Raw genomic sequence first — 16,512 nt, 5'->3', positions numbered from 1 at the left:
CTCTCTCCCTCTCCCTCTCTGCAACTCTTTCAAATAAGTAAATACATCTTTAAAAAAAAAAAAAAAAAAAAAGAGTGGGGGAAGGCAACATGAGATATTAAGTATTTCCAACCTCCAGCCCCAAAGACTGGAGAACAAGGCTTCACGTATCAGGTCTGTCTTAGTTCTTAACACTGGGACCCAACATTTTTTCCTTCCTATTTTGAAAGGAATGATGTCAACAAGTTGTCTGAAACAAAGGCACATTTTGAGGAGGAAATGTGCTCACAGTTTTGGAACGTTCCAAAGGAATCAGTAGTGCCTGGAGAAAGACTGGCATAGTCAAATGTCAACAATTTTGTTTTTGTTTTTGTTTTTTTGAGATTTGGGACTGTGGCCAGCACATTTATGCTAAGAACTACAGCCATTCTGCTATGGAATGTGGACAGATCTAGAGCTTCCTCTGACTCTGAATAATAGTAAGGATCTGGAGACTTTGAAAGTGAACTAGAAAGCCCTGAGGACAGATCACCCGGGTTCCTTCCTCCATGCTGCACAGACACTTCACCTGCTATGGAGAGCAGCCGCTTTCTAGGCTGGTCTGTTCTAGTCTAGCATGGATGCCTACCTTTTCATAATATCACACTCCGTTCTGTAGTCCTGCCTCCAACAGTGTTTCTAAATGTATCTTTTCAATTCTCATTAATATTACCCAACTACAGGCCAGCAGGGCAGCTCACTAGGCTAATCCTCCACCTGCGGCGCCAGCACACCGAGTTCTAGTCCTGGTTAGGGCACCGGTTCTGTCCCGGTTACCCTCTTCCAGTCCAGCTCTCTGCTGTGGCCCGGGAGTACAGTGGAGGATGGCCCAGGTCCTTGGGCCCTGCACCCGCATGGGAGACCAGGAGGAAGCGCCTGGCTCCTGGCTTCCGATCAGCGCAGCACACTGGCTGTAGTGGCCACTTGGGGGGTGAACCAATGAAAAAATAAAAAATAAATAAATAAAAATATTACCCAACTACAGCTCACAATTATTTCTTGACTATCAAATTGGCAGTAGCCTCCAATCTAGTGCCTCCAATCCCTTCTTCCTTCACCCATTCTAAAAGTCACAATTGGAGTAATGCAATTACAGCATACATCATGGTACTCCAGTGGTTCCCAACTGCCTAGATGTTCAGTGCTGTTTCACTGTTTTTCAAGGCCTTCATTAATACGACCCGTCCCTTTCCTGGCTCTCCACATCCTACATCTGTGAACACTCAGAGCCATCCATTTAATAGTGGAGCATTTGCCATGGTCTACATAGGTTTACCCACCTATCCACCCTAGTCAAATGTGCCTTATTACTTAAGATTTTGAGGGGCCAGCACTGTGGTGTAGCTTAAGGTTCTGCCTACAGTACCAGCATCCCACATCGACACTGGTTTTTAATCCTGCTGCTCCACTTCCGATCGAGCTCCCCGCTAATGCGCCTGGAAAAGAAGATGGCCCAAGTCCTTGGGCCTCTGCGCCCAAGTGGGAGATCTGGAGGAAGCGCCTGGCTCCAGGCTGTTGCCACCACTTGGGGAGTGAACCAGTGGATGGAAGATAGCTCTCTCTGTATCGCTGCCTTTCAAATAAATATTTACAAAAAAAAATTTATTTGAAAAGCAGAATGAGGTTTTTTTAAAGATTGGTTTTTATTTATTATAAAGAGTTACAGAGAGGTATATATATATATATATAGAGAGAGAGAGAGAGAGAGAGAGAGAGAGAGTCTTCCATCCGCTGGTTCACTCTCCAAATGGCCACAACAGCCGGAGCTGGGCCGATCCGAAGCCAAGAGGTTCCTCCTGGTCTCCTGCGCTGGTGCAGGGGCCCAGGGATTTGGGCCATTTTCTACTGCTTTCCCAGGCCATTAGCAGGGAGCTGGATAGGAAGTGGAGCAGCCCACACTCGGAATCAGGGTGCCCCAAGGATGGCCACAAATGTGCCCTATCAATACAGAAATAAATGCTGTCAAGCTCTCCGAAGCAGTGCTAATGCAACAAGGCATCTGTGTACGTAGCACAAGACACTGGGAATAGAGAAGCCGGGTGGGAGAAACCGGAAGCAGGTTTCGTTTCCACAGGATACTGCTGAATCCAGTTATATATAAATAGCTCCTCAGGTCAGCCCTAACACGGCTGGGCAGAGAGCTGAGGATGTGCAAAATAACCAGGTTCCGGCCAGGGCCTCCTGTTGACGCGAATCATCTAAGACTTCCGCTCCCTCTCCTCGCCCCGCAACCTCTGGGCAACTCAGTGCTTTGGTAAAAAACAAACACAACGCAACACACACACAGCACCCTCGGGCTCAGCCGCGAGGGAGCCGCGGGGCCGCGCCGGGGCCGCGCCGGGGCCGCGCGCGAGCCCCCCGCCCGGCGCCGCCGCGGCCGTTACGTAACCCGCGGCCGGCGGCTCCGACGGCCGGAAGGGCCCGCCCCGGCGGCCGCTGGGTGCCGTGCGCAGCTCCGGAAGCTCCCGCCCCTTTCCCCTTTTATGGGACGAGGAGGTTTGGGTTTTTTGTTTTTTTTTTTTTTTTTTTCCTCTTCTTGAGTTTGCGGACGGCCCCGCCTCAGACCTAACACTGTGATCTCTGAGTCCTCTTTCAGTCGGGACTTCCGCCATCCGAGCGAGCAGCTTCGGGTGGGCCCTAGCCTGGGCGGCGGCGGCGGCGGCGGCAGATGGCGATGTTTAGCCTGAGAAGAAACGCGGTAATCGGACTCAACCTCTACTTGGGGGGACCCGGGTTGGGAGCCGGTGGCGGCGGCGTCGCCCCTCCGGCAGAGCGGCTTCTGGCTGCGGAGAAGGAGGCCGCTGCCCGGCGAGAGGTAGGGGGAGGGGAGGCCGGCGCGGTGATTGGCGGAAGCCCGGGCGCTGGCCCCCCGGCCGCGCTGGCGCCGGACGCCCGGAGGGTCGCGCGGCCGGCGCCCATTGGCGCCGAGCTCCCCGACGTCAGCGCGACCCCCGCGAGGCTGCTGTACTTGGCGCCCACCCGCCGCGCGTCGCCGCTCGAGGAGATGGAAGCCCCGGCTGCGGACGCCATCATGTCGCCCGAAGAGGAGCTGGACGGCTACGAGCCGGAGCCCCTTGCGAAGCGGCCGGCCGTCCTGCCCCTGCTGGACTTGGTGGGGGAGGCCAGTAAGGTCCCTAGCACGGACGGGTCGCTGCCCTCGACGCCGCCGCCCGCAGAGGAGGAGGAGGACGAGTTGTACCGGCAGTCGCTGGAGATTATCTCCCGGTACCTTCGGGAGCAGGCGACCGGCGCCAAGGACGCGAAGCCGATGGGCCGGGCCGGCAGCGCGAGCCGGAAGGCGCTCGAGACCCTGCGGCGGGTCGGGGACGGCGTGCAGCGCAACCACGAGACGGCCTTCCAAGGTAAGGGGGTGGGAGGCCCCGAGGCCGCGCGCGCTCGCCCAGCCCGGCTGGGTGGAAAGAGTTCGAGAGCAGTCGCTGTTGCCACGAGCCCGCATATTCTGGCCGTGAGTCATTGTTTCCGGCCTTCTCGGTCCTCTTGGAAAGGGCAGCTCTGTTCAAAGAGCGGAAGGGGTGGGATGTCAGTTTCCAAGTGGGGTCGGCCTGAGGTCTGTGGAGCCAAAGAGCGATTTCCCCCTCCGTGGGTGGGCCAGCGAGTCGCGGCCGGGTGTAGACAAAGGAGGCAGTGAGGACCTGCGTGCTTTTATTCCTCTCAGGAATGCTTCGGAAACTGGACATCAAAAACGAAGACGATGTCAAATCTTTGTCTCGAGTGATGGTCCATGTTTTCAGTGATGGCGTAACAAACTGGGGCAGGATTGTGACTCTGATTTCTTTCGGTGCCTTTGTGGCCAAACACTTGAAGAGCATAAACCAAGAAAGCTGCATAGAACCTTTAGCGGAAAGTATCACAGATGTTCTCGTCAGGACGAAACGGGACTGGCTAGTCAAACAAAGAGGCTGGGTAAGTTTGCAGCTTGCAGGGGGCCCTGCGGTGGAAGCGGAGTGCCGAGCAGTGGGGTGGGTCTGAAGGGTTGAATGACGCACGCCTCTGGTTGCGCGGTGTTGAGGGCGGTAGTGAGTACCTAGAAGTAAGGGTACGGCTGACCTGAGTGCTATCATAAGTCCTGGTTCTGTGCAGGCTGTTTTTGCCGTAATTCAGTAGGATACCCTCGTTACCGGCCAATCTACCCATGAGGAATTAGGAGTCAGTCACCTGGGGAGATCCCTCGACATTCTGCCCCTCCCACCCCACCCTATTTTTAATAGTGTAGATACCTGGTGGAGCCTGCGTTTTGAACGTACCCAGATGGCTTTGCTGCAGGATGTGCTTAACCACATGGAGAAATACTGTTCTCTGCAGTTGATATTCTAGTGAGGGACTGTAGTGAGGGTTTTTCCTGCTAAATCCCCTGGTTTAGGTTGTCCTAATGGGAGCAGGATAACAGTATTGGGCAAGTTTTAACTATTGCTAGTGCCCACTTAGTGAAGAACTCTGGAGATAATGTCTCTTGCTTCCCCCAGGCCCATCTTTGTTTTCAGGGGAACCTTAGATAGGTTAGATAGGCTAATTAATCTTTTCTTTGTATACAGTGTTTTTAAGACAGTGGAAACCCATACTTGAAAATATGCTTTCTTTTTTGTTTTCTAGGATGGGTTTGTGGAGTTCTTCCATGTAGAGGACCTAGAAAGCGGCATCAGAAATGTGCTGCTGGCTTTTGCGGGTGTTGCCGGAGTAGGAGCGGGGCTGGCTTATCTGATAAGATAGCCTTCTAAGTGCAATAGTTGACTCTTAACCAATTCCAGGCACCGAAACCACACACTTCTATGAAACTGAAGGTATTTATGAAGTTGGAATTCAAACTGCCCAAGCTGTAACCAAGAGGTTCATTCTAGCAACCTAGCCAGAAAAGCAAGCTGCAAGAGGACTGACTGTAGATAACAAGAATAAACGCATGGGAAAAGTAGTTCCCCTTGAAGAGTCCCTGTCTACAGAAGCCAAATTCAGTTTCAGCAACAAGCAGACTTTGTGTGGGAGGCCATGGAGGAAAGCTTCTAGATTTAGTGAAGATGGTAGTGGAAGAACTTGATCTCCTTGTCTAGAACAGGAAATTCGTTAAATACGTTCAGTGAGTTCATTAATTTCCTGTAGTGTTAAAAGAAAAGCACTAACAATGCCAGTGACCTGTATACAAAATGAATTTCAGTTAGAAGTAATGGAAGTATGCCTAGAAGCCTCAGTACTGTACAACAGTGTGTGCAGGGGAGCGTTTTCCTCTCTCAAGAGCAGGCAGTCCCAGGTGTTAAGGACTCTCATACCTGTTCTACTTTGGCTTGCTTTGAATGATTCTTTGTTAGCCTAGTAATGGCCAAGAATACTTGACTTGTGACTGCTCAATAATTAGTTACAAATATAGAATATCCTTGATTTTTGAGATAGAAACAACTTGTAAATGTATGTCTATAAAATTGTATATATTTTTACAGAAAATCTATTTCTTTGTAACATAAAGGGAGGGGGAGTATCGACTTTACATTTTTTTTTTTTTCATATCTTTTTGAAATTTGCATCTTCTCTAGTTAGAAAACTTTCTTAACGGCTTTTCTATCCTAAACTTTGTCCCAGTCAATTCTAGAGTGTATCCAGAACCAACTGATGGAATTGTATGAAACCTGGTTTAGTGGAACAAATCTGATTCATAACTATGCAGCTTTCTAATTTTCCTATCTGATTTTTGGTTTATATTCCTTAGATAGATTTTTCTTTGAAAACCTGGGCTTGAGAGGTTGAGAAATGGAAATAAGTCCTTTCACTTTGTTATAGGTAGGTTTTCAATAATTGAGTCAAAGTGGTTTAAAGTTGTGGGGTGGGGTGGGGCTGGTGACTTAAAAATTATGGGCTCTGATTGGGCACTTCTCATTTGCATTCCTTCCATTTGACCTAATTTAACTGGTGAAATTTAAACTGAGTTCATGAGCTCATCTTTAAGGCTTTTTACTAAAAGGTTTTCAGCTGTTCCAAATGGGACTTATTAGCAGTGTGTGTATAAAAAGATCACATCAGGTGGAGAAGAGACATTTGATCCCTTGTTTACTTAATAAATTGTAAAATGATGGCTTGGAAAAGCAGGCCAGAGTCTAACCATGGTGCTGTTATTAGGCTTGGTTGTTAAACAAGGGCTAAGCCTAGTATGTCAATAAAGCAAACACTTGTTTCATTTCTACTGATGGTTCCCAAACTTTGTTTCAGGTTTTTGCATTTGCATCTTTTTGGATTTCAGACTCCATGTTCTTTCAAATTTACATTTTCCTGTCCATCCTTGAAAATGTGCTGCTTGTTCCCATTATGAACCCATACTGGATAATTAAGTGGCCCCCTCCCCTACCCCCCAGCAATCCCAGGACTCACCTGCATCTTTAATGAATTTTATCCTATTGGGAAGTGGTAATATTGTGGGTGCTGTACCAAGAGGCATGGGATGGGAGACCCTAGGACTGCTATCTTCAGTTGTTGCATTGTAATGCTGTCTTTTCAGGAGGGACTTCAAAAGTCCCCTTAGGAATTTTTGGAGTGGGGAACATCTTTTGTGGCTTTCTCTAGTTTCCTTTGCATTTGAATATGCTCACTTAAATTTATAGAAAGAAGTGGGCTCTGTTAAACCTCAGAGCTACAAGTAAAGTGAAGAAAGCTTCAGCCTCTGAGCCTGACCTTTAGCCTGGACTCCAGATAGAAACGGGCGTGAATAAAATGACCAGGAATGTAATGGGGAAGAATCACCCTGCCTGCCTGGCTGGGAGCCATAAGGTCATCTTGCTAGAGCTGTTTTTATCTATGTATTTGTCGTTCTTAATCATAAACCATTTATTTATATCATGTCTCTCTCTAAGGACCTAAAAGCACTTTATGTAGTTTTTAATTAATCTTAAGATCTGGTTAAGGTGACTTAAAGGCCTGTCTCCCCCCCCTATCCAGTTATGGAAATAAGGGCAGAAATGTAAATTGGTGTTTAGGAGCCCCACTTGCAAATTCACTAGCCAGGACTGCTGAAATGCAGACCAGGATCTTAGTTGATATTTTGGGCCTGGGGCAGTGAGTGTTTTAGGGAAGAAGGGTTGGTGTGTGGGGCGGGGAGGGGGCAGCACGGGGGTCTTCAGTCTTGACTAGCTGCAGAGTTCAGGCAAATCCTCCAAAGTGGAAAGGGAGGGGCTGCTTGGAAAGATGGCTCTCAGCGAATTCTGTTTGTCTTCGGCTTCTCTCAGGGAAAAACATGCAGTCCTCTGGTCGTGTTTGCGTACCTTACTGGAGGAGTGAACTCCTTGGTTCTGGTTACACAGCTAGTGCTTTGGACAGCTGTGCCAGGCTGCGTTAGGACCAACTACAAATTAATGTGGGTTGTAAAATATGGTGTGTTTTCCTAATTTCCTGTTTTTTCCTGAGAAATAAATCTTTATTCAAATGTAAGGTGTGGTGTGGGTCTTTTCTAATCAACACTGTCTTCTCCCTCTTAGGCCAGCTTTTGTCAGCTGAGAAAATATGTACAGGTGGATTAACAAGCAAAACCCAGAAAGCTTTTTTATCTTAGAGCAACTGACAGTCCCTTATTTCACTCAGATCAGGGGTGTTGATTTTTACTAACATTACTGCTGTAGTTAAGAGTAGTTACTGTACACTTGAATATAAAAGTCAAAATCCCTGTCCTGATTTTTCTTTGACTCACCAAGTGTTGGAGGAATTTTGGGGTAGAAGCATTTACTACAGCAGTTTTCTCACCTCTTAACCTTTTGAAATTGAGCAAGGAAAATTACACCTAAGGGTAATAAGATGAAGTTCTTGATACAAAACAGTCATAAGCAAGTCCATTTCAAAAACTCTGCCTTTTATTTTGCAGTGACCTTGAAAGGAAGCTGAATCACCATGGAAATGTGCAAATTGAAGTTTTGCATGCTGGTTTTAAGCCCTGAGCACCAAACGCTGCTAATCATGCAAACAAGATTCTGTGCCTCCCCCCATTCAGTCTTGTTTCATTAAATAGTGATTTTGATTGAGAAGCCCCTCTTTCTAGACCATCAGAAGCTAGCAAGTTGGGTTTTGTTTTTTGTTTTTTTTAACCATTACAAAATGATTTGTTTTGTAAAAGTGCACTCCTGAGCAAGGGGGTCGGGGGAAGTAGCACACACGGACGCCAGAGCCCAGATGCTGGCCTGAGTCAAGTTCTACTCGGCGCTGTTGCTCCACACTGGTGTCTTGTGAGGTGGTTTCTGTGGTAATACTCAACATAACAAAACCTGGATCAAACAGTAACCAGGTAACCTGCATCACTGGAAGAGGCAGAGTAATCAACACTTTTATTATTATTTTACACAGCCAGATTCTTCAGTTCCTGTTTTGTGAGTTTAGAGTCAGGTCTTGCTTTGTATTGTTTCCTTTCAGAAAAAAAAAATTTTTTTCTTTAGAACCATTGTGACAGGAGGAGTTTATAGAAATTAAAGTGAAATAGAATTGGTATGTAGCAGGTGTCCAAAGCACAGGCCATTAATTCCTGAAGTTCAAGATGGTCCACTGAGTCTGTTTTGCTTACTTTGTTAAATGATTACAGAGTTTTTGTCTTTTGAACCCCCCCATACTTCAGCTGCTTTTTAGTTTGAAGATGTCTGTTGGTCTTCCTTAGTTTCAAAGTTACAGTGTTGTCTTTGTTATATGAAGCACTTGTGAGGCTTGGGAATGGACCGCCAGGCAGGCAATGACAAACACCTGAGAACTCAGTTTTTTACTAAAGGCTTTTGTTCCCACACTACCTATTCTAGTAAGCGGTTCCTTTCTTTACTTTCATGGACTAGTTTGTGACTGCTAGGAAGCAGGGCCCCTTAGAAGTGCAGGTGGTTGTTGGTAGCAATACCGGTCAGTAGAAACAGCTTTGGATTTTGATCTTTTCCTAGGCTAGCAGTACGTTAATACTATTCTCCTGTGATGTCAAGAACTAGAACTGTCAGGCGCACTTGTCACATGAGCAAGCAGCTGATACTCTAGTGTCAGTGTTGCTACAATAATGTGAGGTATATTAAATGCACTTGTGACAACATATTTCGAATTTGGGGCCAGTGCTGTGCCGTAGTGGGCTAAGCCTCTGCCTGTGGAGCTGGCATCCCATGTGGGCACCGGTTTGTGTCCCCCTGGCTGCTGTTCTGCCAATCCAGTTCTCTGCTTTGGCCTGGGAAAGCAGTAGAAGATGGTCGAAGTGTTTGGGCCCTGCACCCATGTGGGAGATACAAGAAGCTCCTGGCTTCGAATCAGTCCAGCCCCAGCCGTTGGGGCCATTTAGGGAGTGAACCAGCAGATGGCAGACCTTTCTCTCAATTTTCTCTCTGTAACTGCCTCAAATAAATCTTTATTTCCAATTTATGATGTGTTTATTGGAATTTAACTGCTCATATATTGAGGAGCATCTCTGACTCCATGGCTTGATTCTGTAATTATTTGAGAGACGGTGGTCTTCATCCACTGGTTCACTCCACGCAAATGCCTCCAATAGCCAGAGTTGGGCCACGCCGGAGCCAGGAGCTCCATCCAGGTCTCCATAAGGGTGGCTGAGACCCAAGTTCTTAAACCATCTGTGGCTTCCCAGGTGCATTAACAGCTGGATCAGAAACAGGAGCTGGGAATCAAACTCTGCCCTCTGATACTGGATGCAGGCACCCCAAGAGGCAGCTTATCCCGATGTGTGGCCTTCAGCGTTAAAGTTCATGAGTGTGTTGTATTGTGGTTAGATAACATATGCTGAAGAATTTATGCATGCCAAATACAAAAAAGGAAAAAGCAAATGTGGCCAAATAAAGTTAATGATTTTGTCAGAGTAAGGCATGGAGAAAGTCAACCTTAACACAATGTGCGAAGAGCCATGCTAAAAGAGTAGAACAAAAGCAGAGGGACAACTGGAAGCAGGTGGTAGCTAAAGTTTCAGGAGAAGCATTGGAGGCTGAACTTTAATGAGTGGGACAAGTGCTTAGATCTCTGCCACCCACGTGGGTGACTGGGATTCAAGTTCTGGGCTCTTCTCCAGTCTTGCCCAGCAAACCCTGTTAGGTAGGCATCTGGGGTTTAACCGGAGGGTAGACGATCTCTGTTCCCTTCCCTGCCCCCATGAAATGAAAATAGAAAATCCTAAATGAGTAAGAAACAACCTCTGGGTGTGTGGATGGAGTTTATAAATAATTGTTTTGTCTTTCCTCCTTGCCATTCTTGGTCCAAGAATGTGATGTGTCTTCTGTTTGAGGTCTATATAAAAATACTAGAAAACATTGCCAGGATGAAAAGGTAGCTCTTTAAGTAGGATTCTGAATATGGGTGTTGTGTTTATTTTAGGAAGTGAAAAGGTCTCCATTGTTTCCTCTATTATGTTAAAAGTGGTGGCCCTAAACACAATCTCAGGATCATAGATAGCCATCTTTGGCTCTCGATTGGAGGAGTAGGCACTGGAATACATGCTTTGAATAAGTGCCCTGTTTTAAAAATTCAAATGCCCACATCCCAGGAACAAAACTCAGGGCCTCCCATATGGGTGGATAGTAACCCAAGGTATTGGGATGTGGGACAAGGGTATATGAACTGCTAGGCCAAAGACCATCTCAAGTTGCCCCTGTTACTGTAAGAGCACCTAGGATAGCTGACTCAATCTGATGAACCATCTCATCCTTCAACCTCTAGGCTCCTTATCCATGGAAATGAACCATGTTTTTTGACTGGACCTAAGAGCATTACAGCCCCTGTTGAATGGAATTTCTTAACTGGACCCCAAAATGCTGAATGGTGGCTTCTACGCCCCTCCTCTTATTCCCGTGGGAGACTCATCTACTGCTATTCCCATCTTGATTGAAAAAAATGCATTTGCTCTGGCCACCCAGACTGCCCCACAGGCTGCATTCTTGCCCATGAGCTCATTGTTTTGGCTTCTTTGCCTGTATAAATCCACAGGCAGTGCCAGAGGTCTTGGCCTAGGGCCCCCTAACTAGCTGGAGCTGCATTCCATTGAGAATTTCACCACCCCCACTTGGTGTTCTTCCTGCCCCGTGTGGTCACGTGTATGTTTATTCAAGTTAGCCTGGGACAAGGTGTGCTGGGAAAGAGCCAAGGAGACAAGGAAAGAATTTTTAACTGTTGTTTCACTGTGGATTAGACAGGTTTTCCACTTTGAGAAATGCCTTCAGTTCTGTGCCCCACACATTAGGGTTCTTGCCTAATAGCAGCTAGTTTCGAAAATGTTGCCATACCTTTCAGTGTCCCCTACTCGGCTAGTTACGACTCTCAGGTGTTCAGATCCCACTTGCCTTGCATTCCTGAGTCTCCTGTGCCCGGATCTCCGTTTGCTCGGCAGCTCACACCTCCATCTGTTAGCTGCCTGGAGCAACTCCCACCCTCCTGTCCTTGACGGGGGGGGGGGGGGGGGAGGAGACAGCTGGGCTGCAGCTAGGGAGCAGCTGTTGGGTTGCACTGCTCTGTTACTGAAATTTCCTGAGGGGAGGATATCTTGTTTATTTCCTTTTGACCCTGAGAACCCAGATCTAAGGAAAGGTGGGGCTCACCTCAGGTGCTGGCTGGGAAAGGGTGTTTGTGTCAAGTTTGGATTAACACCATCTGCTTAAGTGGTGTGCTCCTTTCCTCTTTCCCCTCCTCTTCAGCATTTAAAAAAAAAAAAAAAAAAAACCCAAAAAATAAAACTGCAAATGAGACTGTGGGTGGTGACTTTTTTTTTTTTTTTCATTTCTCAGAAATCCCTCATGAGGCAAAGTAGAGAAACAGAAAGAAGGAAACAAGTTAAGTGTCGAAATGAGGTTGGGTTCCTGTGTGTTTTCGGCTACAGCTCTGCAGAGGAGCTTGCTAATGGGGGGAGGGAAGTGCATGGTTACCTGCTTCCTTGCCCCTCCCCCCACTTCAAAGATTGGTGGTTGAGGTGGGGTCTCAAACTGGGTGGAGGGCTCTCTCTCTCACTTTCTACCTTGAAGGCTATATCAACAGTACTGAATGGGGGGTGGGGAGGAAGGAGTATAATGTAGAATAAGGAATAAGAAGTCCCAAACAGATTTTTAGAAGTACATTCTCATTGATTTAAGTGGATGTTAACATAACACAACTGAGTGTGTCCCAGAAAAAAAACCTGACAATACTAGTTGCTTACAGTTCTATTTATAAACCTATGTTTGCATGACAGTATACCTTAGAGACCATATATACTGTAATTTTATTTATCTCCTGGAGCCAAATATTGATTGAATTTGAAAGGATTAATTTCTTGAAGCTTCAGGTTGAAAATTAAAGTTTAGGGGCCAGTGCTGTGGCGTAGCAGGTAAAGCCGCTGCCAGCAACACTGGCATCCCATATGGACACTAGTTAGAGTCCTTGCTGTTCCACTTCCAATCCATGTCCCTGCTAATGTGCCTGGGAAAACTGTGGAAGATGGTCCAAATCCTTGGGCCTCTGAACCCGTGTAGGGGACCTGGAAGAAGAAGCTCCTGGCTTTGGCCTGGCCAAGCCCTGGCCTTTGCGGGCATTTAGAAGTGAACAAATGGATGGAAGATCTCTTTCTTCCTCTCTCTGCCTTTCAAATGAATGAATGAATCATTAAAAAAAAAAAATTTAGAAACGATCTTCCGAAAATGCTGAAAAGTCCTAAAAATAATTGAAAACAACAATTAAAACTATCCCAAGTTTGGATCACTGTGCCCAAATTACTGAACATTTTGATAGCAAAGTAGCCTATGGGAGTGAACCTGAATAAAGAACAAAGGAATTCAAGTAGAACTTAAAAAGTGAAATGACTGGATCTCAAGCCTTAAATTTCTTCTCTGTAAATTGGATTTAATACTGTCTAAAAATATACTGTCTTCATTATCCTACTGTTGTGAGGATTGAAGAATATAGATACAAGTGCTTTTACCTTAAAGCCCTATACAAATGTAGCAAATTTCAAGAATCTCTCTTGGGGCCTGCGCTGTGGCCCAGCAGGTTAAAGCCCTGGCCTGAAACGCTGACATCCCATATGGGCGCTGGTTCTAGTCCCGGCTGTTCCTCTTCCAATCCAGCTCTCTGCTGTGGCAAAAGAATCTCTCTTAAGGGACAGCCGTTTTGACATAGTGGGTAAGATGCTCGCATTTCGGGCCGGCACCGTGGCTTAACAGGCTAATCCTCCGCCTTGCGGCGCCGGCACACCGGGTTCTAGTCCCGGTTGGGGCGCCGGATTCTGTCCCAGTTGCCCCTCTTCCAGGCCAGCTCTCTGCTGTGGCCCGGGAAGGCAGTGGAGGATGGCCCAAGTGCTTGGGCCCTGCACCCGCATGGGAGACCAGGAGAAGCACCTGGCTCCTGGCTTTGGATCAGCACGATGCGCCGGCCGCAGCAGCCATTGGAGGGTGAACCAACGGCAAAAAGGAAGACCTTTCTCTCTGTCTCTCTCTCTCACTATCCACTCTGCCTGTTTAAAAAAAAAAAAAAAAAAATGCTCGCATTTCATACTTTGAGTGCCTGGTTCAAGTTCCAGCTCCCCTGCTTCCAATCCAGCTTCCCACTATTGTGCACCCTTAGGAAGCAGCAGAAGATGGCTCAAGTACTTGGGTCCCAATCACATGGGAGATCTGGATTGAATTCCAGATTCAGCTTTGGCCTAACCAAGTTCTGGCCACTGCAGGGGCATTTGGGAAGTGAACCAGATGGGAACTCTTCACCACCTACCCTAGAGGTCAAGGTTGCTCAGCTCTACTAGAACTTTCATCATTTCCTGATGAAAGAGGCAGACCACCAACAGGCAGTGGGGAGAGATGGAAGACAGGCAACAAAAAGTTCCAGGGGCGGCTTGAGAGAGACTGAGCAAGATCTTCCGTGGCCACAATGGCCAGCGCTGGGCCACTCCAATGCCAGGAGCTGCTTCTGGGTCTCCCACAGGGGTGCAGGGAGCTGGATTACAAGTGGAGCAGCCAGGACTCAAACCGGTGCCCATAATGAGTTGCTGGCACTGCAGGCGGTGATTTTACCAGTGATGCCACAGCGCCTGCTGGCCACCTCATTAGAGAGTCCTTGGGGAACAGCCGGCTCCTTTTTACGAGTCACCCCATCCTCTTTCCTATTTATCTTCCTCTTCATTCACACTTCTGTGGCGCTCTTAAGCTCAGAAGAGGACAACACACCCAGCCCCAGCCCAGACCTTGCCCTCCTACTAGGAAGGCATCGCAGGTGGCACCGCGTGGTTCTCAGGCCTCTTGTTTCTAGCCATCTCTGCGCCTCTGCTCTGACTGGGCGCCATGTCGTGTAGGGACTAGTCTTTTTTGTTTAAATATTTATTTATTTATTGAAAGAGTTAGATAAGGGTCTTCCATCCGCTGGTTCATTGCCTAATTGGCTGCAACGACTGGAGCTGCACCAATCCAAAGCCAGGAGCCAGGAGCTTCTTTTTTTTTTTTTTTTTTTTTGACAGGCAGAACTAGACAGAAAAGTCTTCCTTCCGTTGGTTCACACCCAAATGGCCAGTACGGCTTGGCACGCTGCACCGATCCAAAGCCAGGAGCCAGGTGCTTTCTCCTGATCTCCCATGCGGGTGCAGGGCCCAAGCACTTGGGCCATCCTCTACTGCCCTCCCAGGCCACAGCAGAGAGCTGGACTGGAAGAGGAGCAGCCGAGACAGAATCCAGCGCCCCAACCGGGACTAGGGAAGATCAGCCAAGTGAGCCACTGTGCCGGCAGGAGCCAGGAGCTTCTTCTGGGTCTCCTTCTTCCGGGTCATATTCTGCTTCCCCAGGCCATAGCAGAGAGCTGGATCAGCAGTGGAGCTGCCGGGACTCGAACCGGTGCCCATATGGGATGCTGGCAATGCAGGCAGCAGCTTTACCCACTACGCCACAGTGTCGGCCCCCAGGACTAGTCTTGTACATTCTCTTGAATCCTTCCTGAGTTCAGACCTTGGCCCCAAAACACCCTTTTCTAGAAATTTTCCCCATCTCCTAGGAGGTCAAAGAGCCCCAAATCAGACTGAGGGTCGCTGCTGGCTACTCTGAGGTTAATCCAACCTGTTTCTCTCTCGTTGACAGATTTAGACTTAGGTACTTTCCTGAGACTTTTCTACTTCCTGTGTAAGGTGCCTCCACCTGATAGCATGCCACCTCTGCTCCAGCTTCCCCAGCCAGCTGCCTCCCAGCACAAGAGAGGAGAGGAGAGACGGGAGGAAGCCCTGCCTGGCCACACACACCTCCCCAAACCATAATCTCTAGCAAGATTCTCCGTGGGAGTCCCGGATTGTTTCCTGTGCAGGGGGAGTTAAGTTGAAGTCTTGTAAGACAGGAGAAGGGGACTGGGAGAAGTGAAAAGAGGATCTGGAAGGGAGTTTCTCCTTGCGTTTTGTTCTCGCTATGTCCTGTCGCCCTCCTGTCTCCTAGATCTGCAGCCGGAGGCTTCACAGCTCAGACTCATGCACTGGGCCAGTATCTGAGTCCCTATTCTGTGTAAGGCAAATATGTTCTCTTTTTTCCTAAGATTTATTTATTAGAGAGGCAGAAAGAGAGTTCTTCCATCTGATGGTTCATCTCCCAATGGCTGCAGCGATCAGGAGCCAGGAGCTTCTGCCAGGTCTCCCATCCGGGTGCAGGGGCCCAAGCATTTGGGCCATCTTCTGCTTTCCCAGGCCACAGCAGAGAGCTGGATCGGAAGAGGAGCAGCCGGGACTTGAACCGGCTCCCACATGGGGTGCCAGCACTACAGGCAGTGACTTTACCCACTTCGCCACAGTGCCAGCTCCCCTATGCTGTTTCACTCCTGGTTACCAGAGAGCTTGAAAGTGGATGAGTGGAGGTGAAGGGAATGTTAAAACTCCCCCACCAGACACACCCCTGCAGCTGTGAGCACCTGCTGAAGGGAGGCCTAGGGGTTGGGGAAGTCTAGGAGCTAAATTTAGTCCAAAGGCTGCCGCTTACACGGTGGGTATTCACCCTGGGGACGCTGCTGGGGGAGGGGAGAGGAAGCCTGACCCAGCTCAACCTGAGCCCTCACGGTCCTCCCCCAGGGGCTCTGCGTCCAGAACCCCAACCCCCTCCCCCAGCAGGCCTCAGCAGTTTGCTAGTGTTTCCCACGCTTGATTTCTCTGGTTCTACTAGCGTGTTCCTATCACTACCCCCACCTCATCTCGGTTCTCAGGGACCCAGTTCCTCTGAGTCCTTCCCTAAATTCTCGGCAGCACACCAAACCTGGGGGCCTGGCCACCACAGCTCCTTGCCCCTGGGTCGCAGCTTCCTCCCTCCCAAGTCCCTCCAAGGGTTTCAGAGGTCAACAGCGGCCTGGCCACACTGCTCCCCGCTAAGGGGCCAGGCAGGGGGGTTGCCTGAGGTCACCTTCCCCTTCCTGAGATGGGCTGATTCAGGAATCCTGAATTCCACCTTTAAGGGGAGAGATGCCGAACCAGGGGGAACCCTAGGAGGGAGATGGCTGCATTCGCCACCTGTGATTGGTGCTCAGGCTCAGGCCAAACTCCAGACCTGCCCAGCGACCGGCCACAGCCCTGAGAGG

At 48.5% G+C, this 16,512-nt stretch overlaps 1 protein-coding gene across 1 annotated transcript; it reads left to right on the top strand.

Annotated features, from left to right (window-relative positions):
- Positions 1-2,564: 2,564 nt before the first annotated feature.
- Positions 2,565-7,440, top strand: MCL1 (MCL1 apoptosis regulator, BCL2 family member). Its single transcript, XM_062192189.1, has 3 exons — positions 2,565-3,380; positions 3,695-3,942; positions 4,630-7,440. Exons 1-3 carry the CDS (start codon positions 2,687-2,689, stop codon positions 4,744-4,746), a joined length of 1,059 nt encoding a protein of 352 aa, XP_062048173.1. The 5' UTR covers positions 2,565-2,686; the 3' UTR covers positions 4,747-7,440.
- Positions 7,441-16,512: the final 9,072 nt, after the last annotated feature.

Source organism: Lepus europaeus, chromosome 5 (assembly GCF_033115175.1).
Source record: "Lepus europaeus isolate LE1 chromosome 5, mLepTim1.pri, whole genome shotgun sequence".
In the NCBI taxonomy this organism is placed as follows: Eukaryota; Metazoa; Chordata; class Mammalia; order Lagomorpha; family Leporidae; genus Lepus; species Lepus europaeus.
Note: the sequence above shows the minus strand (reverse complement) of the source record. Positions and strands in the feature narration are given on the sequence as shown.